The sequence below is a fragment of the Phoenix dactylifera genome, chromosome 11 (assembly GCF_051530095.1).
Source record: "Phoenix dactylifera cultivar Ajwa chromosome 11, Ajwa_hap1_PhDact_Kaust_v1.1, whole genome shotgun sequence".
In the NCBI taxonomy this organism is placed as follows: Eukaryota; Viridiplantae; Streptophyta; class Magnoliopsida; order Arecales; family Arecaceae; genus Phoenix; species Phoenix dactylifera.
In genome coordinates, this window is record NC_143200.1 from 21,258,131 (window position 1) to 21,281,405 (window position 23,275).

Consider the following 23,275-nt stretch of genomic DNA (forward strand, 5'->3'; position numbering starts at 1 on the left):
AATCAACCACAATCACTTAATAGATATTAACTGAAAGAAATATCCTTTATCACACATATAGAGAAAAACTGCCTAGGTACTACAGAAAAATACATCTTTTCCGACTTTTTTTATGACTTTTACTGACGTTTATAAGCGTCGGTTAAAGTTCGGCTGATGCTAAACAAAGTGTCGCAGAAGCGTCGACGGCGATACCTGAGTGGAAAAATTTTTTTCCGATGGTTTTGGAAAGCGTCGTAAAAGATCAGTTTTTAGCGATGCTTTCTAGCGATGCTTAAAAGCATCGCTAAAAGCCTCAAAGCCGACGATTATAAGCGTCGGCTTTAGTCTTTAATTTTTTTAAAAAAAATTATTTTCTTCAGCATCCCCATTCCTTCTTACATCAGAGATCCACCTAGTCGTTTGGCTCAACATCAACGATATCAGCCCCAGCAACATCAACTCTTTGAATTTTTTTTTCCGAAGACAGGGACAAACACCTAGGCATCGGTAAACAAAACTAAGGAGGAAATCAAGAACTCTAAGAAAGGATAGAACCAAAATTTCGTAGATCAAGTCAACGAAATCACCTTGCCACCATTCAGACCAGTTTGCACAACAGGCTTTTCACATGCATTACTCTCAGGCAACGATTTCCTTCAAGAAAACATGTGATAATTAAGGCAAAGGGACGATAACCATGCATATAAAACTTTATTAAAGAAAGAAAAGAAAAAAAAATACCGAGAGGCGGCCATCAAGACCTTTCTTGAATCCTTCCTGCGAACAAAATGCAGAAGCCAGAGCTACTACTCTTATAAGATGGTCAATTAAAAAAGAAGAAAAGAGGGGCGGAGAAAAACAATATACCTCGATGATTCAAAACCTGATTCACAGGACTCAGCCTTTGTCTTTTCCTTTCCAGAGTATATCTTGAAATATTTCGCTATTACTTGAGGGAAAAAAGAAGAAAAAGTGAAAGCAAAAGGAAAAAAAATGATGTAATGATCAAAAGATTGCTGAGAGAAAGCACGAGGCAAAAAATAAGAAAAGGAGAAGGAGAAGCAAGATTTGTACTGTTCTTGGAGGGCTTGGGATCTTTAAGGATTCGAGTTCGAGTGGCCATGGCTGCTTTGCCCTAGATCACATGAGAAGTGGTGAGAGTGGCGATGGTTTAAGGGTTTCAGGGGAGGGAAGATATTAGGAGGCGGTGGATTGATGTCGATGCTGGACAGAGGAGGAGAGGAGAGGAAAAGTTTATAAGAACTAGGGCATCAATTGAGAAGGGGCTGATATTTAAATGGATTTGGCCTCCGACGACACTTATAAGCATCGTTGTAGGTCGAACCTTTAGACGACGCTTAAATTTCAAAGCTTTACCAACGTTTTTTAGAAGCGTGGCAAAGTTTGGCGATGAACCAAAATTTTCCGACGCTTCTTCCTAGCGTCGGAAAAAAAGTGTCGGAAAATTTCTTCTTGCTTATAGTGAGGGATGTTATTTAATTAGAACTGCTTGACCAAGGATGCTGTTAAAACTGACTTTGCCTCTTTTTGGAAGGGCCCAACATCAATGGCAGCAGAGCCGGCTCATTGGTGAAAAGGATGAGATTTGTGATTGCAAAATATAATAATATATATTTTTTATTTAACACACATCGTTGCAACAAGTTCAAGTAGTTGAATAAATGGACGTGGCTTCCGGCTGGTGGCTCCATCAAAATCGCTATTGGCAGGTTCACGTAAACCCCCCGCAAGGAGAGAGAGAGAGAGAGAGATACAGAGGGGATAATTGCACAGAAGGGTAAAAGCGATAAATTCGTATATGTCAAGGATATAAATGCAAATGATCGCCCAAAAGTTTAATAAGGATACAATATAAATGCAAATATCTGTAAGCGATAAGCCGCTGGTAAGGTGTTATTTGCAAAAAGCTTAAATAATTATCTTCTGCAATCCCGTTTCGCTTGACTCCGATATCATTCGCGCTGAGATCTGCGCGCCCTCGTACTTTCCTCCCAGGCCTCTGACCCCGAGTAAAGAAGGCGAAGAAAGCGAAGCGGGGATGGGCGACGAGAGACCCGACCCCTCGACCCCCACCATCCCTCCTCCGCCCTCCGCAGGCGCCCCTCTCCTCCTCCGCCCCCGCCGTGAGCCCTTCGAGTATGGTCTCCTCCCCATCCCCAAGCTCATCTTCTCCGACGGAACCCTAACCCTCGGCACCCTCCGCGACAAGCTCCTCGGCTTGTCCTCTCCCTGCCCCGGCAGCGTCGATGCCCTGGCCCTCGCCGAGGCCCTCCAGATCTCGGCAGACCTCGCCCGGCTCGTCCTCGACACCCTTGCTTCCGTTCTCCCTTCCGGTACCCAAGACCCCGCCGGAACGGCCGACGTCTATGACCTCGTTCTCTTCCTCTACATCCAGTCCTACAAGCGCCTCCTCCCCAAGGCGCACAAGGATTCCGCCGCCGTCGCCGATGTCTGGCCCTCCACCTCAGCCTTCGATGGGTATTTCTCTGCTCTCTTGCCGATCCAGGTAGAGGCTTTTCTTTCACTTGCTGCTTATTTCTCTCTCTCTTCTTTCTTTCAAAGTTCTAATGCCTGATTTGAAATCAATCCGTATTTTCCTGGAATTAGTCTAGCATGACATCATATAGAGTTGCTTGCGGCAAAATTCGGAGTATGAAAGAATAAAAGAGGAACTTTAGCTGGAATGCCTTTCATTTGGTGTCCGAGCATGCGATGGAACTGCCTTTTGATTCATGACGTTTCGGTGGGATTGCTAACGTCATACTGAATATTTCATGCATGCGACTGATGGATACTTTCCCGAAGCTTGTTGCCATTTATTAGAGTTGCTATTGTGGGAAACATTGGAAACTGAAACAAGATCAAGCTTTAAATGGAAAGGGACATTGTAATGCATGGAATTGATTGGGAAATTCTCCCATTGAAACACGTATTGGTGAACAATGTTTGTGCTGATATTTGAAACCTGGTGCATGGTGTTGATGTGCACAGCAAGTAGCTTTGTCATAGATAGAAGCATGCGTGATCTGTTGAGCATGTACCGAAGTAGTATATATTTGAAATTGCTGTTAATCTACTAGTCAATGTAGATGTGCCGTTTGAGTTTTGAAATGAATGGACAGATATGTGGCATTTCCTGGATGAGGCTGACTATGTCTAGCAAATTACATCTTCAATTGAGGTTGACGAAGTGGTTTTGTTATTTTTTGTGCTGAACATAAATGTAGAGATGCTTTCGGTGTGTATTACTCTGTTTCCTTTGGATGGAGGAGCTTCCGATATCTTACCTTATAAGAAAAAATTCAAAAATTTGGAGGTCAAAAGTGGACCCTGCACTCATCATTTTAAAATTAATCATCATGTTGATTATACATGCTCTATGCTTTGACACTTAAATCATGTTAATGTTACATATGTTTACCGCGTATTCATGCTCTAGAGGTTTTAGTGATTTAAGATAGTGTTTTTTTAAGTGCAGCTCGTACGTAGTAATAGTCGGCGTTCTATGCATTCACAAGCTGATGAAGAGGCACATCAGTTGTCTTATCTGCAGAAGCATATGGCCAACATACTCAATCTTTTGGCTGAATCTGTTGAAGGCGAGGGTGATGAGTCTATGGTGGGTATACAGCTACAACTTTAGTCCAGAACCATGCTTTTGTAATTTTAGTCAGTATTATTTGCAACCTTTGTCTGCATTATTTTCTTTCAGTATTTCTTTTGTTTTCTTAGAAATAAAGAAATATACCATTTTTAATGATTGCATTATATAATATATGCTTCAGCAACCAGATGATTTAGTAATTTCTGTCTCTCTCCTGCAGTCTAAGTCGGCTACAAGCATTATTGATTGTTACATTTCATAAGTTTTCTAATATTATAATCTTAAGAAGCAAGGAATCTATATCTGCTTATAATGGTTAGAAAAATTCGCTAATGATAATGAATATTTTGAATGTTGTGATGGAAAAACTGCCAATTAGTAGCTGTAATCAACGCTTGATGTAGGTCATATGTGATGTTTCATTTGGAGTGTTAGGATTTCAGGAGAAGGGATATAACAAGCACTTCGTGATTGACAACTCTAGTGATAAAAATATCTCGTGAAGAACCAAAGTGGACTTTGAGTAATCTGGATAATGCTTGATTTTTAGGGTGTTATAAATTTTAGATTGTTTGAATCATTTATTTAACTTAGATGCATGGCACATATCAATTTTGATGCACCAAAATTAATTTATCTTTCCATCTGGCAATTCCCATTCCCCTTGCTCATGTCTTCACCTCTTTGCTGAACTTGAGCTCCTTTGGGTGCCATGGTTTTGTTCCTTGGCCATCCTTTTCTCAACCCTCACCATTCATGGGTTGGGCATCCCGCTTGGCCTACCTGAGCCCAAAGTCTTCTTGGTGGGCTCAGGCCAAAGATTTTAGGCCCGTAGAGTTGGGTCAGACCTAGAAAATAGGCCAGTTTAATAAATGGGTCAAGCTCGGGCTTGGGGATTAAGCTAGCCCAAGACTGATGTGGCCTTTTTTTAATTTTTTCTTGTGCTATTTGTTTATGTTTGATGCATTTATAGACTTAATCGACAATTATTGTTGATATGTAAACTTAATGGGACAATAAACATATTGGAGGTTGTTGGTAATATTTAATTATTCATATTTTGCTTCTTTTTTTCAGAATTTTTTTAAAGCTTTTCTTAGTATTTTTTAGTACCTTTTAGAAAACAAAAAATGATCATGAAGCCTTAAGCTTGGGCATGGAAGGTAGGCTCGAAGGCTGGCTGGGCCTGGACCTAAGAAAATTGTGTTGACATTTAGGCAAAGCTCGGCCCAGCCCAGCCCAGCACGGCTCATGAATAAGTCTAGCTGCAACATTAATTTGCTACATATACGAGGGCATCATAGGTAGTTGATGGCACTTGCCACCTATTTGTTGCCTTGTAGCTTATGGAGGTGAGGGATATTTTGTTCTCAATCACTATAGATCAAGGTCCGCCATACCGGTACCGGTGGCCGGCCGGACCGGTACGTACCGGCCGGTACCGCGAGCCACAGCTTTTTTTTTTGTTTGAGGGCCACTTCTTCCTTAAAACCACGCGCGAGGCGCTGTGGTTCCGAAAAAAAAAACCGTACCGGTGCGAACCGGCCGGTTCGCACCGGTACGAGGCCGGTACCGACCGGTACGGGCTCCGTACCGGCCGGTTCGGAGATGAAAATCGAAAAATATCGGTTTTCATCTGTTTCCGGTACCGGTCAAGGACCGGACCGGTACGTACCGGCCCGTACCTACTGGCTAGTACGTACCGGCCCGTACCGGCCCATACCGGCCGGTACGGGCCGGTACGGCATTCCTTGCTATAGATATCCAAGGAGAACCACAAAGTCTCTACTTGCCTTGAATCTTCAAACTCAGTCGTGGGCTTTCAAAAAAGTTTTCTGGTTGTGCTTGGGCTTGGCCTAGTAATCATGATTAGGGCTTACTATATCTGTGAGATTACTCTGAGTAGTTTACTTCAAGATAGGGCAGGCTATACTGGAGCATGGCTTGTTAATAGCCCTATGTAGTGGCCATCCCTAAGGAATTCAAGGAGCTTGTTTCCATATTGGAGCTCACACAATGTTGTCTATCTTTTAGAGGAGGATGTCATGAGAATTTATAGTTGGAGTGTTAGAACCAAGGTTCGCCGTCTCGGTACTAGACCCTGTATCGGTGCCACACTAGCACAGTGTCGGTATAGTAGGGTACGTAATTTTTTTGGCATACCGAATGTCGGTACGCCACCGTACCAAATATCGGTGCTAAACCGGTACGGTATGTTCCGTACCGTCCGGTTTGGACCGGTACGACATACCATGGTTAGAACCAATTCCACTATGAAGTAATATCACCTAGCTATAGATGGAGATCTGTGATTTATCCTCAAAAGGTGCAAATGTTGCATGACTGGTGGGCCATGTTAAAATATTTACCACGGCAGCCATCTAAAAAGAGATCATAGTGAATACTATAAGGTTACCAACAGTGAGGATTATTTACTCCTGTTTTGCTCTACCTCATGAGTTCTAGGGAAACATATAGGTGGCTACTTGGCCTTATCCTAGTTCTCTGGTTAGGCAAGGGGTTAGTAGGCACAACATTGAAATGTGTCCTACTTCCCCATTTCATTTTTTGAGGGCATTCTATCTCTGCTATGCAGGTGGGGATTGCTTGAGTGCTCCTTTTACTCTGCATTTCCTCTTTTTGATCTCCTCATACTACTTTGGCAACTGGCAAGGAAAGATGCATTCTTCATATTTTTTTCTCTTATTTGTACACATGTTAATCTAAAAGTTCCATGAGGATATTGACTTATCTAATATCATTATGTTAGAAATGTTTAACAATCTAACATGGCATTGTTTCCTTATTTTGAATGCTGGAAATAATAGTGTCATTCCAATTGATCAGATGGCAATAATCATTCATATTAATTTGATTGTTAAACTGTCAATGTTTCAATTAAGATCTAGTGACTGATTAGTTCATTTTGCCTTGCTGATTTGGGGAGATGTGGGACCACTAGCAAGGATAAGAATTATTACACTACAGGGATAACCGACAATTTGATATGCTTAACCAGAAATTCCATTGACTAATACTTTGCACTCATATAGCCTATGCAGCCTAGGAATGAAAAGTGACATGACGTTACATGTACCACATGATATGTATTACAAAGCAACTAAATAGTAAAATTGTGGATTGGGTTAGATCAGTCATTAAACTGATCATAAAATTCAAAATTTGGTATTTCCCCAAGGAAATACCATGATATATTACATGCTAAGTCCAAATTACATATGCTAAAATTTGGATGAATTTGAAGCGCTTAACTGGTTCATTTAATATCTGAGTATATGTTACATAAATTTCGGTGCAGCATAAACACCAGAATCCAGTAATAAATTAAAAATGCTGGGAATAGATGTGATGAAATCCATATAATTAATTCCCAATATCGCTGTGCATCTTCATTTTGCCTTCTTAGACTTTATATAGTATTGAATAACAATTGACAATGTTTAACAATTTAGTCTCCTGACATCCTACAATCATTTAATGGTACCTATGGAAAACTGGACTTTCTGCATTCTATAGCCCACATGTTATAGTTATTTAAAAGGTCATTGTTGGCTTCTGAATTACATTTTGTTCCAATTGCCTGTAGGTTTTAACATCAGAAAGGTTTGAACACCTTGGTTTCCTCATTCAAATTTGTGAGAAGGGTGGTGAAGAAATACCATTGAGACAGGCACCTCCATTCTTTTCAAATTCAGATCCGGACATGCCTGCTGTTCCTGTGTCTGCTGTGCAAGTTCATGACTGGCTTTTACAGAATATAGCTGCTTCATTGGAGCATACTGCTGAGAAAGTACCAGTTAAAGAAAATGGCCCAGTTAACACCTCAGATCTAGATGTGTCTATGACTGATGCCTGCATGAGTCATGCAAGGACCCAAAGCAGCAGCTCACTGAGTGGAACCACCGTGCATAACAATGCCACATATTCAAGGAGCCAGACTTTTGTGGAGGGCTTCTCTAAAGCTTCTGTAGTGAAGCAGGCATGTGATATTAAGGGCCACTCTGTTAAGGTGAGAGTGAAATATACAAAGATTTTAATGTTGGAAGTAGGCATTTGATCCAGGAATCTCTTAGTCCTTCTGTGCAAGTTATGATGCCCCCCTGTTTACATTTTAATCTGTTGAACTTTGCCATGGTTGGACTATATAGTGTTGGCATGTGGTATTACTGACATGCTTTCTACTAGGAAGAACTTTTTTTTTTTTGAAAAAAACAGGGGCCTCAAATTTTATAGTGAGTGCTAACAATCTCATCCTATTTTTAATTAATTTTACGTAAACAATAATCACAATAATCCATTTACTTATGAAACTACATTTTTTTTTAATGGGGTGTGGTTGGTCCGACAATAACAGGATATCAAGAATCATTTCCAACTTACATCAGGTTTATAAATTGTTTTGCAAGAAAGTAAAGACCCATTTCTCACTTAAAATGTTCCGAGCTATTTCTTGCTTCTAGTTTAACTTGATGGTTTCATAGAAGAATTCATGAATTGCTGTTTGTTCGTCATATTATAGTGATCATTAAAATACAAAACTCAGCATGGTAGAACAAAAGAAGAGAAAATCAATTGGAATCCTTCTCAGTTGTCGAATCTTTAGTTAAATACACCATTCTCAAATCTCGTGACTCTAATGCTCTCTAGCTTGCAAAAATTTTTTTGGTGGAGACTCTGGGACAAGGTCTGCCGTGTCGGTACTGGAGCTCATACCAGTTGGTTAGTAGCATGGTTCGGTATGCCCCCGTGCTGTTCCATGTGGGCCCGTATCGACACAACAGAGAGGGCGAGGGAGCGGGAGAGGGAGAACGGAAGAGAGGAAGAGAGAGAGGGGGAGTAAGGGAGATGGAGGGAGGGCTATCGGAGGCCTTCGGAGGGTGCTAGAGGGCCGGAGCAGGGGCTTTGCCCTCCGAATCCTGTTTCGTTCGAAATAAGGGTCCGTCGGGGTTTCTTTTTTTATTTAAAAAATTTTAAGTGAAATTGGCAAACTCCTTGCCGGATTTCACTTAAAAATTTCAAAAAAAAAGAGCCCAGACGGACCCTTGTTTTGAATGAAACAGGGGTCTGGAGAGTGGAGCCCTTGTTCTGGCCCTTCGACGCTCCTCCGACACCCTTTGGAGGCCTCCGGCGGCCCTCCCTCCCTCTCCCTGTCCTTTCCTCCTCCTCCTCTGTCTCTTCCTCTCTTTTCTTCTCCCTCTTCCCCGACCTGTCGGTTTACCATTTTGCATACTGGAACCATCTTGGTCCGTTGCCGGTACGGCTTGGTATGCCTCAAACTGGGCGGTTTGGGATGGATCTGTATTCCTTGCTCTGAGGAGTAAAGACAGAAACCTACCTTGACACGACATTAACCCTTTCCAACCCTCATTGCAGGATACACATTATATTGGTTGGTATCCAACATGACATACCAACGAGTCAATGTATTATGCAAACCATGTATCATTTTAATAGCCTTTTGGCTCCTTGTTAGTTGGGCCTGTATCAGATACTTTAGTCGGTTTGCTAGGAGAGTTTGTCTATGGAAAGGACTTAGCAAGAAATATTGAAGTTAAAATATAGAAGTTTATAAAGCTTTATTTAGAAAGTATTGAACTTATAGAGAGAGTTCAGTTGGTTAGCTGGTCATTCCATTACATGCTTTCAAGTTACAAACTCTATACCTTGTATTAGTCTAGTGGCTTTAGGATCATCCATAAAACAAAATATAATCAATTATGATTTCAACTAATCCTATGTAAAAGAAAAGGTTCTTGAAGGCGTTTCAATTCTATATTTTTATTCAAAGATGAATCTTTAGTCAATTAAAGATTTTCTTAACCATTAGTTCTTGATTGAAGAATAAGATAACTGAAAACTTGCAGATTTGGGACCTTTTCCTTTCATCCAACTTGCATGAGACTGTCAGTACTGAAACAAATGATGGAAAGAAAAAAGAAATCCTCAGGGATTTTGTCTTGCAGTGCATAACCGTCCCAACAATTAAGAATATCAATCTACAGCATGTCTTAAACTTCTTATGAGCAATTTCTGCTCTTAAAGAATTTATACATGTGGGTGGATTGCCATTGTCATTTGGTGCAAAGGCTTTCCCCTCATCCCCTGCATCAGAAATTGAAATATCAAATGCTATATGCAAGAAAGTTTGATGCTTTGTAATGTGGTGCTCTCAGTTTTGTTTGTGACCATAGATTAAAAGCTGGTATATTCATCAACAGAATGAAGAAACCTTGTTTAATTGGGTCTGAGAACTACATGCAACTTTAATTATGTTGACCAGTCATTCTTTACTATGATATTAAGCAGTTCATTGATAATTTTCTCACATTTATAAGGACAGAACATATCCATAAAATTGTGCTATCTAGTTGCAACCATGCATTCGATTTAATTGATCAATATTTGTTTGTTGTCATTGCCTTTTGACTGAAGTACGTAATTGCTGGCATTCATTGATTTGATTCAGATTGAACCACATAGATTATAGTATACTGCATGGTGAAAATTGTTAAAATTCTTGAGAGAAAGAAAGAACACCTTGAGGGAAAGTTATTATTTATTGCTTGCCAACTCCCTCGCCCAACTTCTCTTCTTTTTTTAGGAAAGTTCGAGGTGCATTTCCAATTTTATTGTCAAGTTGATTCTTCATATTTGAATAGCATGCATATTTCGGTTGCAAATTAATGCTGGTTATTGTCTTCATTTCTAGCTCAAGAGAGTTTTGCAATTTATAACTTAAGAAGGGTGTCTGTTGAAGCAAATTGGTTGTCTTCTTAATTACGATGATGATATTGTATACTTATGAAAAAACAGAAAAGGAATGAGCATACATTTCTTTTGAAATCTATAGAGATGATAATAGTAAGAAAGTATGATAATGTGAAACAAAATAGCAATGCCAGTTTGTTACAAAGAAAGTATGATAATAGTCCTCTTGTTGGTATTGATGACAACCATTCTGCTGCCATAAAAATATGAAATACAGGAAAAAAAAATCTGGATGCCAGTTTTGAGATGCATATTGATAATTGACTGCTAAAGATTAGCACGCCTTATATATAAAAATACAATCTTCCATAACAAAGAAATGAAAAAAAAAATAAACAAAGATTTAAGGAACAATACAACTGCCCAAGCAAGAACAAAATAACTGTCATAGGTTCCAAGTGGCAAAAGTAAGTTTCTAGTTCCTAACTAGGACCTGCCATCATCCTGATAAAGCCAATATTATATAATTGTTAAGTCTTTGCTTCATCGTGGATCAAGTGCTTCTCTCTTTCCACACCTACCTTTAAACAACATGGAGGATGATGGGCAGTAGCTCGTACTTATTCACACAAATGTATATACCTTTTCTGTGGGGAGAAAAGAAATGATGCGGCATCATTACTTCTTGTTGGCTTGGAGTCTGGCTTCTCTATTTAAAAAGTCATGAGTTCTTTTTGAGATGATTCAACTGAAAGATCTTGTCAACTGAAGCTAATGCAATTTTTTTGTTTTGATGGTTTAAGTGGATCTCAAATTTTACTTGGACCACTTTTTTTGATTTGTTAGAAAGCCACAGACATAGAGGCCTTGCTAGGTCCAATTCTAATTCTCCTTTTAGGTTTATCATAACTCATCCAGGAAAAAAGAAGAGTTGCCTTGTCTAATTTAAACTTAAAAAGGAAGGTTATGTTAACCAACACATGATCCATCAGAGAACGTTTCATGGTCGGTTCCTAATTAATGCCAACTCTCTTAAGTCTTAACTTTCTCGACTTCAAAAATCAAGCAAATTCCTTTTGGAAACTATTTTACTATTTTTCAATTCCTTTTGCAATAGTTTCTTCTTTCTGTAAGATTGTAAGTTACAATAAGTAGTCATTAATTACTTACCTATCTCACTTTTAGAGACACCAGGACTAATATGAGAAATTTGATTTTTCCTTCAAATTGACACTGAAAAGGTTGGTAATGTTATGACGATTTTATTCCTGCAATAGGTGCATAATGATACATATCAACTGCTATTCTGCATATCCTATAATTCATTCTTAGTATCATGTTGTTGTATTTACCCATGTAGTTAATTAATTGAAATTACCAAAGCTATTATCGAGCTAGACATTTAAAGTTCATTACAAAAATTTCCCCATAGATTTATTTGTTGCACTGCAGGTCTTGAATTGCCATGACTCAGTAATTTATGTACTCTCACCTCTGAAGTATGCTACAGTTTATGGATGTTCTGATACAACTATTGTTCTAGGAGCTATTGGTAAGGTATGCATGATGCTATTATGATTTCACTCTCAAGCTGCTTAGTACCTCCATCATTGTAGGAAATACAATCAAAACCAAGGTTCTACATGCCGGACCATGCCGGCCAGATGGGATGTACTTTGCACAGTACTGGTAGGGAATTGGTACTTGGTACACCCTCCATGCCAAGTATTGGTACCAAGAAATGTATCATACCAAGTGTTGGTACCAAGAGAAGGACTACCAAATTTGGGTACGGGTTGTACCGGTACCAAAACCAGTACTTGAAACCTTGACCAGAACAATTGTAATATCTATTTCATTTTATTTTGGCATTGAATTGATGTATAGAATTTCTCTGCTCATGATTAAAATGTCTATACGGTATCGTTGAATGTTTCATAGTTTCATGCTGTACAAGGTTGTTGGTCTGGTTTTAGTTCATGATGCAGTCATTCTATATTATCCTGCGCTTGCTTATTAAACTGTTATATTCCAGCTTGTTCATGAAATATAAGTCTAGCTCTTAGTTTCAACTTATTGGAGACCTTAAGAGATTGTTAACCTACAAATTTAAAAATTTTAGTAGCCAAGATCCACAATCTCGGTACTGGGTATCATATTGGTACCTTATCAGTTTAGTACGGTATGGTACAGTATGCACTCTGTACCAAAATAGCTTTTTAACTATTTATCTCGGTATGCCTCGATACAGGTTGGTACACTTCGGTATGGATTGGTACACATCTTGCTACACCTCGGTACGGGGTGGTACAGGGCTTGTACTGACTTGGTAGTGCTGTTACATAGAGGAAGAACTATTATTAGAATATACTGATAAGCTTTTATTGCAACAATTCAATTGGAAGTTCAGATGATGTACAAGGCATCGTAATTACAAATAGTAAATATAAGGTTATTAGTCCATATGAACTTTTAATATACAAGAAATGCGAAAGTTTCTAAGCCCCTCAAACAGTCAATGTTTGCATAATGAGCGGCTGCAGAATCAATTAGTCAATAATGGATATCTGTCCCATTTTATATGTCACTTTCTGCAGAGTAATCTCATCCCCCCTCCCTCTTTTTTTGACCATGGGGATGAAACCACAATAGTTTAGGTTGCAACATATGAAACTTTATTTGTATAAACTAATAAATGCTTACATGCTTTTGGATTTGGTTATCAGCTTGAGAAATCAAAATCAAATCATTTCTGTTGAAAGTTCAGACCATCTTTAGTAGTGTCCATGGTGCCATGCAACAAAAATGTGATCTTTCTAGTATATTGTACTACAAGGCTCTAACATAGCTAATAATGGGAATGGAAAGAAACTAGAAGAGCAATCCTTGTTCACTACGTTTTAAATGTATATATTTGGAGCCAATATCTGTTCTTCTTAGGGTCTGGCTGCCAAGATGAAAGTGAAACATTTTTAAAGATGGATTATGTGTTCATGTTGTTTACTGGCAAACAACATCTGGGTTCCGGAGTTTGGAGAATGTTGGAAATGTCATCTCAGTAGATTTTCCATGCTATTGACATTGGTGATTTTGGTATTTGTAGTTATAGATTGCTATGACTTTTATGCATAGAAGAGCAAATATTGAAGGCTAAAGTTAGAGACAGTTGCACCGCATATCTGCTGTACTTGCTTGCTGTGAATGTCATAATTACGATTTTTACATGTTCACAGGCTGTGAGAGTGGAGCATTGTGAAAGGGTACAAGTCATTACAGCTGCAAAACGCATTTGCATTGCAAATTGTCGTGAATGTGTGTTTTTCTTGGGGGTTAATCAGCAACCTCTTATTCTAGGAGATAATCATAAATTACAAGTGAGTTGGTGCTTTAACTTTCAGTTCAATATCCTTCTAGTGTAGATTTGAAGTTGTAACTCAAGATCATGCATATGGTTTGTGTAAATTCTGTTAGTGGTCTGGCATGTGCTTGGAATTTTGATTTCATGTTGTTGTTAGTTTAAATATACGAGAATACTGATAATTTGGAAGTTATAACAACTTCACCGATCAGGCCTAAACTAATTCCTCTCTTGAAATTGTGAAAGCAATAATGTGGGGAAGTGGGTCATATAAAAGAGTATCATAAAATCATTCTTTTGTACTCTCTACCTTCTACTGAAAGCAATCTCTACAGAAAAAGTTGGTTCTAGGGTTATTGTCTTGGTACTAGGTAGTTAAAGAATTGGGTGCATAAATAACCAAAACTTAGGTCATTACATCATCTTCAGCCAGTGATAAAACATGCTCTCCGTTTCAATGTGAAATGACTTCCACAGGGGCTCAGTCATTGGTCTTCTAGTTTATCAATAACACCTGATTCTCCTCACCTAGATCCACTCCAACCTACCACATCTGGAGTCCTTGTAAACCATCTTTTGCATTTTAATTTCTCTTGCATATTTCAACAAACTTCCTCATCCTTCTGTTCTGTTTATCCAAATGATGCTCCACCAAACTACAATCATTTATGTATGAGCTGGAGAGATAGAGATTAAAAACATCTAAAGCCTCCAGAGAGTTACACTGTTAAAGAATGGGGTGACATATTGCTTTGGTTACCACTACAATATCTTTGGATCAATGCTGCAAATCCATTCCCAGAATCCCCCCTCCACTTCAACATGGATCTTAAATAAACAGTGATTCTGTTTAAATTTTTACAGTTTAGACCATGTATGACCATGTATGACTTGATTCTCTTTAAACTGTAAACATCTGTATATGGACTCATCTAATTTGTCTTTAAAACTAATATCTTATCTTTTTTCTTTCAACAGGTGGCCTCCTACAATACCTTTTATTCGCAGCTGGAGGAACACATGGCCCAAGTTGGCATTGATGCAACTATCAATAGATGGAATGAACCCCTTGTGTTGGGCATGGTTGATCCTCATGATTCACTTTCTCATCCTGCAGGAGTCTGTGATGTCCAAGCTGAGTCTGCTACATGTCTTGACCCTGATCAGTTCTCAGATTTTCTGGTATGCATCATCATTTTGTTTGGTTGCTCTATGGATGTGAAGTTGTCAGGTGTTATGTCATCCTCTGCCCCTAGGATAACATATTTTCTTTCATGAATTATTCGTCTTTGGACATGTCTCTCAGTAGGCAATAATTAATATTTTCTTCTTGACTCTTAGATTTGCTTGTGCTGCACAAAATGTTTTGTTCTCTTACTTCCACTTGGATATCTAAGTTTTATTATAACTGGATAAATTGAACTTGCTTGTGCATTCTTCTGTCATTGGTATCTGTCGCAGGACTAGATGTTTGACCTTTCATACCTTCTTATTGCAGATTCCTAAATGGTTTGGAGTTGAATCACCAGGGTCCACAAAATACAATCCATTTCCATTGCCCGAGATTTATAAGGCGTCCGAGAAGAAAAATGTATGTGGCCTAATCCTAGAAGGCTACCAACTTATATTGCCGCTATGCATTGGCTTTTATTTGTATTATGTAATATATGATCTTGTATATATGTATGTATGTACAACATGTTCTTTATGACTTGATTTCATATAACCTGTTACAGCACTCTTGCTTTGCATTTTGTTTAGAGTCTGTGTTATGTATAAATATTGGTCTTGAGTCTGATCCATCGAAATATTCTATATGGATGGTTCTTTTCCAGAATTCAATTGTGTGCGACATCCAACAAGCTATAAGGGACGCACAACTTGAGGAGAGCAGGAAACGGGAAATGGCATGTGCTCTTCATGTTCATTTTAAGGACTGGCTCTATGGTAACTTACTCTGCCTTTTGCCTTCTATACAAGTTTGATGTTTTGTATCTAGATCACTCACGCATCACATCAATTGAAATAGATGATATTCTAGAGATAATATTCATTATCTCATGAGAATAAAAGACTTACATGTTTGTTAGTAAGATTTTGCAGCAACTTGACTGGGTACATACATAATTTATTATAACTCATATGTTCTAATTCATTTTCTCCTACATACCTAGCTTGGATACCAAAAACACCAAAATAACGTTCGCATTCAGACCATAGCTTATGCATTTTGCAGCAACAGCTGGAATCCAGATGCCTCTCACTTCTGGTTTCATTTTGTTTTCATTGGAAGTACATGATGCCTTCATTTGTCCAAAGCTAATATGTTCATTAAAGACATTTATTTAGCTATCCAACGGTAGCAACCATTTTATACATCTTTTTTTGTTTTTGAGAAAACATGTTATGCAACAAATTCATGTATGCCCTTTCCACAACAAAAAGGAACGCAACATCACACTGGAATCTTCAGATGACATTTTACCTTTCAACTGTTGCATATAAGGATTTTCCTGATGGTCATTAATGAATGACAACTAGAAGGATGCAATCTTGTATTAACTCAGAATCAAGCCCAGTGCAACAGTTTGATTTAGCTTCAACCTGAGAAGTTGGCACTTGTATCCAAGGAGAGCCAGATGGCCTTGCTTTTGTACCATTCGGTTCTCAAATTAATTGCTGATATATGTTAAGGAACCTATGTGAATGTGATCATTTGAATTCTGTGCTTCATTACAAACTGAAACAAGAAAAGTTTTACTGAAGTCCGTGTTTCTAATGGCAGCTTCTGGGAACATCCGCCAGCTCTATTGTCTACAGGGTGATTGAGCTGGTGAGCATTTATTACAAAGAAATTGTGTCTACAGGGTGACCGAGCAGGTGAGAATTTGTTTCAACGGCATGTTGCTGCTGCTCAGCATTTTGTAAAGTGGGAAAAAGAAAATGAGTCTCCATCTCTCCCACCTTTTTCTCTGCCATTTTTGATATTTTGTTTGTTAAATTCACTACGTTTTTTTGGAGGATTGTCTCTACCGTATGATCAGATATGGGTCATGATATGGCACTCAAGTTATAACATGATTGCTTGAGAAAGCAGTCCGAGTATATCACTGCATCTCCTTTTTACATGTTTGCATTCTCCTTGATTGTTGTGGTCAGGTGGTGGCGTTTTGTTTAATGGCCATGTTTTTATGATGGCTGATGTAGTCCGATGATGTTTGAGTGAAGATGCCTGTATGAGGATGAGCAGGTAGCTATACTGTGTCGATCCGTTCCATATCAGGCTATAAAACTTGATGTTGAGACATTAGTTTTTTTTGTATATTCGTTTGCATATTTTTCACCCCACCTATTAACGTTTGCACTAAATCATTTATATCAATCTTTCTCCTTTCCATTATGAAGGACTAAATCTCATATATGGTCCTTAAAACATGATTTCTCTCCCAACTTATTTATGACCGCATATTGATCAAGTTTCATACATCTCCATCATATATGTTCATTAAATATGACAAATTCTTTTTGAGAGTTATCCTCAACAATTATAACAACCCATCTGTTATGTTATGGTTTATAAATAAATCCATCTCTTAAGCATCTCATATATTTCGCTCGAGACCACAGAAGACATCAACATCCCTCATATTTTGTAGGCTTTGATGGGATGGCAGGTGATTGTTGCAAGGGAGGCGGTTTTGATTTTTTTTCCTACTAGACAATCATTGTACGTCATGGCTGTCGCACATAATTTGCTATTTCAACACAACTAGATGCCGCACTGTCCGGCGGCCGACCGCAGTCGTGTGGGCTTGTAACTCGAATGGGGGCTATGAGATGACCCTGACTTGTTTAAAGGTGCCCAAGCTAAAACGTAGTTTTAAAAAAAAGACTTACAAAGGATAAAAGGAAATCAATGACTCAAAATGGTATTGGGTTGAAACCATCAATTACTAAAAACTTTTATCTTTTTCCTGTTTATATAGTTATATCTTCAATCCGGAGGATTGTATCCCTAATGGGTATCTTCTTAACTCTAAGCATGTACCTTGGCAGAGCTATCAAGATCCATTAAAAGAATCATGTGATTTACGCATGAAAGGACCATAAAAAAAGCCACATCAAACGAGTCAGAGCCAGGATGGAACCTGGCTCTGCGGAAGTAGATTGAAAGGAAAACTCGTGCTAACTACCACAAATGTAGATAGGATTCTATTCATTCTCTTTCAAATAGCCTGAAACCAGACAATGATCGCTACTAATGAACAACAAATCACATCAGTACCTAATCTACTTGGAGTTTTCCCAGAAACACATCAGAGTATAAAATTCTTAAACAGTTTTTCTATTAATCTGAAAAAGCTCGAGAATCCAAACGTACATAACATAAAATTTCTTGCATGCTAACTTAAGTTTATTGCCTACCAACACAACTGCAAGCTGTGAAATATTATTCATCATAGCTTTTGCATTAATCTGAAAGATCTTGAGTATCCAAAGATACAAAACAAAAATTCTTGCATGCCAACTTGGTAGGTTTATTGTCTACCATCACAAATTCAAGCTGTGAAATAGAGCAGTACGAAAACAGTCATTGCTGGAGAATAAGATCAATTGCTAGCTAAAAGGGCATCAATTTTGTTTCCAACATGAGCCTCATGGTCTTCCAGGCGTCCAATGATCGCTTCATTCTCCCATCGAATGAGGGTTGGAACCCCACTGAGCTTGAATCTTGGGTCGACTCTCCATGGGTGGCTAGGATTTCTCCATGTACCTTTATCTCCAACATATCCTCTCAGGAGTGCCACATCGCTTTGCGAAGCTTCTAGTTTTTCATATATTACAGGCTCTGCCACATTGCAATCTGCAAAATTAAAGAGAGTATCATTTTCGTGGGCAAAGTCTTCATTCTTTCAGTTATGAAAACAGGAATATCTGATCCAATATTACAGTCGGGAAGGAAAAGTCCTGCTCATATATTACATGCATACAGAGTAAGACAGTTGTAGTGGCACCATTTTGACATCTCAAAAACAACACATATTGCTGAGCTATCAGAGTTTCAGATCCAACGACGGACGTACAAGCAAACTGCGTCCTCTTCAAATTATATCTCATACAATCAAGGTTAGAGAGTCCTTATAGCCATGCGTATGAACAAATCACAATGCATCAAGTGCAAAAGATGGTAACAGAAGAAGCGTAAAGAACACTGATCTATTCTTTCTGTTTGGTAATGACATAACATAAGAAGGTTAGAAAGCCACCAGAGTTCGCAGGCCATGATACTTCTCCTAGATGCTACACTCCTCAAGGGCCCATTTTGCAAAAGGAATACATTCCATGTCAGATAGGGCAACTAAAACATTCAGTAGATAAGAAGCAATTTTTGTGATAATAATTTGTCTCAAATGCAAACAAGCATTTGAGGTACTGTTCCATCGAACCCATTGAAAGCAATAATTTGAAAGAAATATTAAGTATGAGAATGCAGTCATGACCTATGCTCATGAATTAAAGCATCAAATATCAGTATCTCAGATGAGTTCAAATTAAGACAGCAATGATGACAAGTGCTGCTTTAGTGGCAGAGCTAATATCCTCTTTCTCCTTCATGTCCAATCCCTTCTGAAAATGTTATCAAACAGGCATTTGCAGCATTTGGAAATTCAAGTCCAATTAAAGCACACTATATCTGTTTATAGTCTCTTGTAGACAAATCTGAAGTAGTGATACAAGTCAATAACTACAAATTTTCTCAATAAATAGTCCGAAGAAGATGCAAAAGATCTGGTCGATTTCAATTTATCGTCTCTTTCTCTCTCTCATGCACTCCTGTGGAAAATCATGATCAAGGTGATTATTTTTAAATTGTCCTATTTTACCATGCATCCACCTCTTCAAAATTCTAGATAATCCATTATATGTGGCTAGGCCCTTGTTCTCTAAAACTCGGCAAAATCACTTTACACTTTAGTCTTGAAGGTATAGGGTGTTTGCATAACATCTATGGGGTAGAGGCAACCCTCCATTTTATCCACATTGCTCTAAATAACAGATCCAACTATGAAGGAGTTACATACCAACTAATCTATGGTTGTCCATTTGATCTAGACTTAAATTTTTATTTCATTCTTATCAAAAAGGACTAGTCATGACTCAGGAATTTTGGCTCCTTCCCAACGAAAGCCATAGACAAAGATCTTCAACAGTGAAGAAGCTGCAAGGCGTCAGATAGAGAGGGACAGAGAAAGAGGTCAGCAACTTAAATTAATGTTACCACCAAAGCGATGGTAACCCAAAACCACCTCCTAGATGGTAGTTGCGAGTGGCAAGTGATGTGGGTAGTATTTCAAAGCTTTACTAAAGGTTCTTTAGAAAAGGAATGACAAAATGGTAATTGAAAATCCCATCTTCTTTACCATGAAGCATGCAAAATTTCATCACCATATCCCTTGGACCATAACTTATGCAAAATATCCAAATCTTCCAATAGGAGGAGCATAGAAATTCGTGCATGTTAAACTGGTACCTCCATCTGTAAGTTATAAAAGGACTGCAAGGAAAGTCACCCTCAGCTTCAAAACTCTAAAAACAAGTGTCGTTATTCTTGAATGACATAGCCGTTGGAATCCCAGCTCTGAATTGAAGCTTATCAGAATTCTTCACTGATGGCAGCAAATCATGCAGTCACTTCACACCTCCAAACAATTCTGCACCAGTCCATCTTGTTCTAAAGAAATAAGAAAAATAATGATTCAAGAAATCAAGCTTGTGGTTGTAGGGGTGCACTACAATCCACTAAATCACAAATCCCTCTATAATCAAAACTTTGAGGATCGACAATTATCAACGTTTATTGCAAAAAAACGTAAATAAAAGTTGTTTCATATGCAATATTATATTCCTCACTGGATATATAAATATGAATAGCTCTCTCACAAACAACTCAAACTATTGCTTTCATTCTAAAATTTAAATCATATCATATTTCATATCAGACGATATACAAACTTCTTTCAGATAACGAAAACCTAAAGTCATTTCGGGCATCAAAAGTTTACACCGACTTATGACATGCCTTCCTTGAAATCAAATAAAGAATCATTTTCCACTGAATACTGGCAATGCCCTCCCTCTTATATCATGAATCTTTATAAAAATTTTAGAATATATTATACATCGCATTTATTCAATTAATCCACGTTGCGCTTTACAACAATTTGCACACAGTCATAAAAAGACAACTACTAGCCCATGTGATATAATGTTCAAGCAAAATGTAACAAGGAAACTCCTACCAAGCGACTAACCTTACGATTTCGATTTTTAAACAAAAACAAATACCGAGCGTGCCACTGCCTATATTAAAACACCCATCAAACCACAAAAGGAGGAAGAATAAAAAAAATACGGAACGAGCAAAGGCGGTGCCAAATCACAGATCGATTATCCCTTATCATCGATTATTTCCATTGCGAAAAACCTCCCCTTTCTTGCAAAACAACAAAAAAAAATACTGAGATTGACGGATTAAAATGGCTAGATAAAGGGGGAATTTGGGGGAAAGAGAGTACCAGGGCACCAGCTAAGGGAGGTGGAGGGGTCTTTGTTCGCTAAGAAGAGCAGAAATTTTAGTTGATTCTGGGAGTTCTCCGATTTGAATCGCTCGAAAACTTCCTCAAAATCCGAGACGGTCGCATCGACGGTTTTGAGAGGCATCGTTTCCTTCCCTGTTGCTCTTCTATACTCGCTCTCTCTCTCTCTCCCTCCCTCTGGGTCTCGAAACGAGAAAGACCGATGGCCGCCAGGAATGATCAAAAGGAACCCGGCCACTTCCCAGCGAATACCGGTTACTCACGTAGGTTTCACCTTGCTTGGCGCGAATCCACCGTTGGATCCTTCGCTGGTCGCTTTGAGATATGTGCATCCGGATGAACGAGTTTGGAGCGCTTTGAGAGGCGTGCGCTGGATGATCCAACGGTGGATTCGGGCGAAGGAAGGAAGATGAATCGTTCTTTCGCGAGAAAGATACATCCTACGGTTAGCCAAGGTTCCACAACGCCGCCCAATCACACGGAAAATTTGAATTGGACTTGCACCCAAATGGATATATAACCCATTCCCTCGGAGAAACCAATGGCGAACACATGCTATGTGCCCAACCAAAAAGAACGAATAGCCATTGTTGCTGGAAATTGGACCCGGGGGCCGCCGCGAAGCCGGGGGAGGAGGAGCTCCGCCGCCTGAGAGGGCGGACGGCGGTGTGCCGGCCGACTGTGTCCTCCGTGGGGATGAGAGAGCGGAGTGAGAGGGCGGACGGCGGGGCGCCGGTCGGCCGCGTCCTCCGCTGGGGGGTGGAAGAGAGTAAAGAGGGGTGGTGCGTCCAGTCCTGTCCTGTCCTGCAAAAAAGCCGGTGGCCGGGCTCCCCGGCGCCGGCCCTCCGATGCTTAAGTCAGAGGGGGAATATGTGGAGAGAGCAGGCAGGAGAGCATTTGGATAAGATAAAGAAGATGAAGAGGATCATGTCCTCCCTTGGGTCTGTGCTGTTTACTTGTGTTCCGGTCCCCCTCTCTTCTTTCCTCCCCGGGTCCCTTTTATAGAGGAATTTTATGTTGCCCGGGAGGTGACAGGGAGTTTGTTCTCTTTTGCAATAATTGGGCACGATTTGGCCCATTAATGGCGTAGTGGAAGATAAGGCCGACTCAGACCGGAATCAGGGAGTTGTCACGGTCGATCGGACCTATTGGAGTGGTTGAACCGCCGGCCGTGGTAGGTCCGGGGTCCATGGATGGTAAGCGCATTTATTACCGAATGAAACGGCGGTCAGGGAGAGCCATACATGATGAGAGCACAAAAGTGCAATCGTCAGACTATTTTAATTAGTATTTTAGCTAATCATTAATAATAAAATTAACTAATTAACGTGGTATTTGTGTTTGAGTGCAGTAATCCAAGAAACCAATTAACATTAGGATTGAGCCCAATGCCCGGCAGCCCGAGCTCAAGTCATCTTCCAGGGCCTGCCTGACTTCATCCCGCGATACAACACAACATCGCGAACATCTCCGTGTCCGCATCCAATGATCCAGATCAGATCCCTCCCAGCAAGGAAAATCCCAGGAGCGGTCCCATGGCATCCCTTCCAAATCAACCGCGATCATTCCACATCAGATCCCCCTCCCAGCAAGACAGATTTCCTTGCATCCGTGCCAGGCCATCTACATCTTCAGTGCCCCAGCCACGGATCACCATCCAGATCAGCTCCCTCCGCATCAAGCCGGTACGTGCGTTCCTCCGTGATTCCTCCCAGCTCCAGCCAGGATCCAAGCCGCAGTGCATCACCGCTTTCCCCTTCCTCCCGAGATCCAGGCTCTCCCTAATTCGTGATTCGCCCTCGATCCCGCTTCCGTGATCCAAGCATCGCGTCCGGCACATCCAAAGAAGGAATCCCGAACCGGATTCCTTCCGTAATCGACTCCTCCCCGCCTTCCTTCCGCGACAGCATCACGCCCGAGCCGGATTCGGAATCCCTCTTCCGTGATTCCGCGATCCCGCACCGCGTCCGCGCCCCCCTTCCG

The 23,275-nt window shown here is 39.8% G+C and overlaps 2 protein-coding genes across 3 annotated transcripts; one reads left to right on the plus strand and one right to left on the minus strand.

Annotated features, from left to right (window-relative positions):
* Window positions 1–1,884: 1,884 nt before the first annotated feature.
* LOC103698146 (uncharacterized) lies at window positions 1,885–17,094 on the plus strand. Of its 2 annotated transcripts, XR_015971325.1 has the most exons (10): window positions 1,888–2,509; window positions 3,482–3,622; window positions 7,215–7,637; window positions 11,789–11,893; window positions 13,570–13,710; window positions 14,673–14,876; window positions 15,193–15,285; window positions 15,530–15,641; window positions 16,480–16,574; window positions 16,854–17,094. XR_015971325.1 is itself a non-coding variant. In XM_039118031.2 (9 exons), exons 1-9 carry the CDS (start codon window positions 2,042–2,044, stop codon window positions 16,521–16,523), a joined length of 1,731 nt encoding a protein of 576 aa, XP_038973959.2. In that variant the 5' UTR covers window positions 1,885–2,041; the 3' UTR covers window positions 16,524–16,822. The 2 variants fall into 2 exon arrangements, 1 of the variants encoding a protein (XP_038973959.2); XM_039118031.2 differs by lacking the exon at window positions 16,854–17,094 and having other exon boundaries at window positions 1,885–2,509; window positions 16,480–16,822.
* A 1,041-nt stretch (window positions 17,095–18,135) lies between these two features.
* On the minus strand, window positions 18,136–21,526 carry LOC103711396 (Thioredoxin superfamily protein). Its single transcript, XM_008797525.6, has 2 exons — window positions 21,272–21,526; window positions 18,136–18,558 (listed from the first exon to the last, which is right to left on the minus strand). The coding sequence occupies exons 1-2, from the start codon at window positions 21,414–21,416 to the stop codon at window positions 18,305–18,307; spliced, it is 399 nt and encodes a 132-aa protein (XP_008795747.1). The 5' UTR covers window positions 21,417–21,526; the 3' UTR covers window positions 18,136–18,304.
* Between the last annotated feature and the right edge of the window lie 1,749 nt (window positions 21,527–23,275).

Excerpts from the sequence above, each read along its gene's own strand:
- LOC103698146 (XM_039118031.2), top strand. The coding sequence starts at position 2,042 with ATGGGCGACGAGAGACCCGACCCCTCGACCCCCACCATCCCTCCTCCG. Across the intron at positions 3,623-7,214 it reads GCGAGGGTGATGAGTCTATG|GTTTTAACATCAGAAAGGTT; the intron begins GTGGGTATACAG and ends AATTGCCTGTAG. Across the intron at positions 11,894-13,569 it reads TTCTAGGAGCTATTGGTAAG|GCTGTGAGAGTGGAGCATTG; the intron begins GTATGCATGATG and ends ACATGTTCACAG.
- LOC103711396 (XM_008797525.6), bottom strand. The coding sequence starts at position 21,416 with ATGCCTCTCAAAACCGTCGATGCGACCGTCTCGGATTTTGAGGAAGTT. Across the intron at positions 18,559-21,271 it reads CTCCCTTAGCTGGTGCCCTG|ATTGCAATGTGGCAGAGCCT; the intron begins GTACTCTCTTTC and ends TTAATTTTGCAG.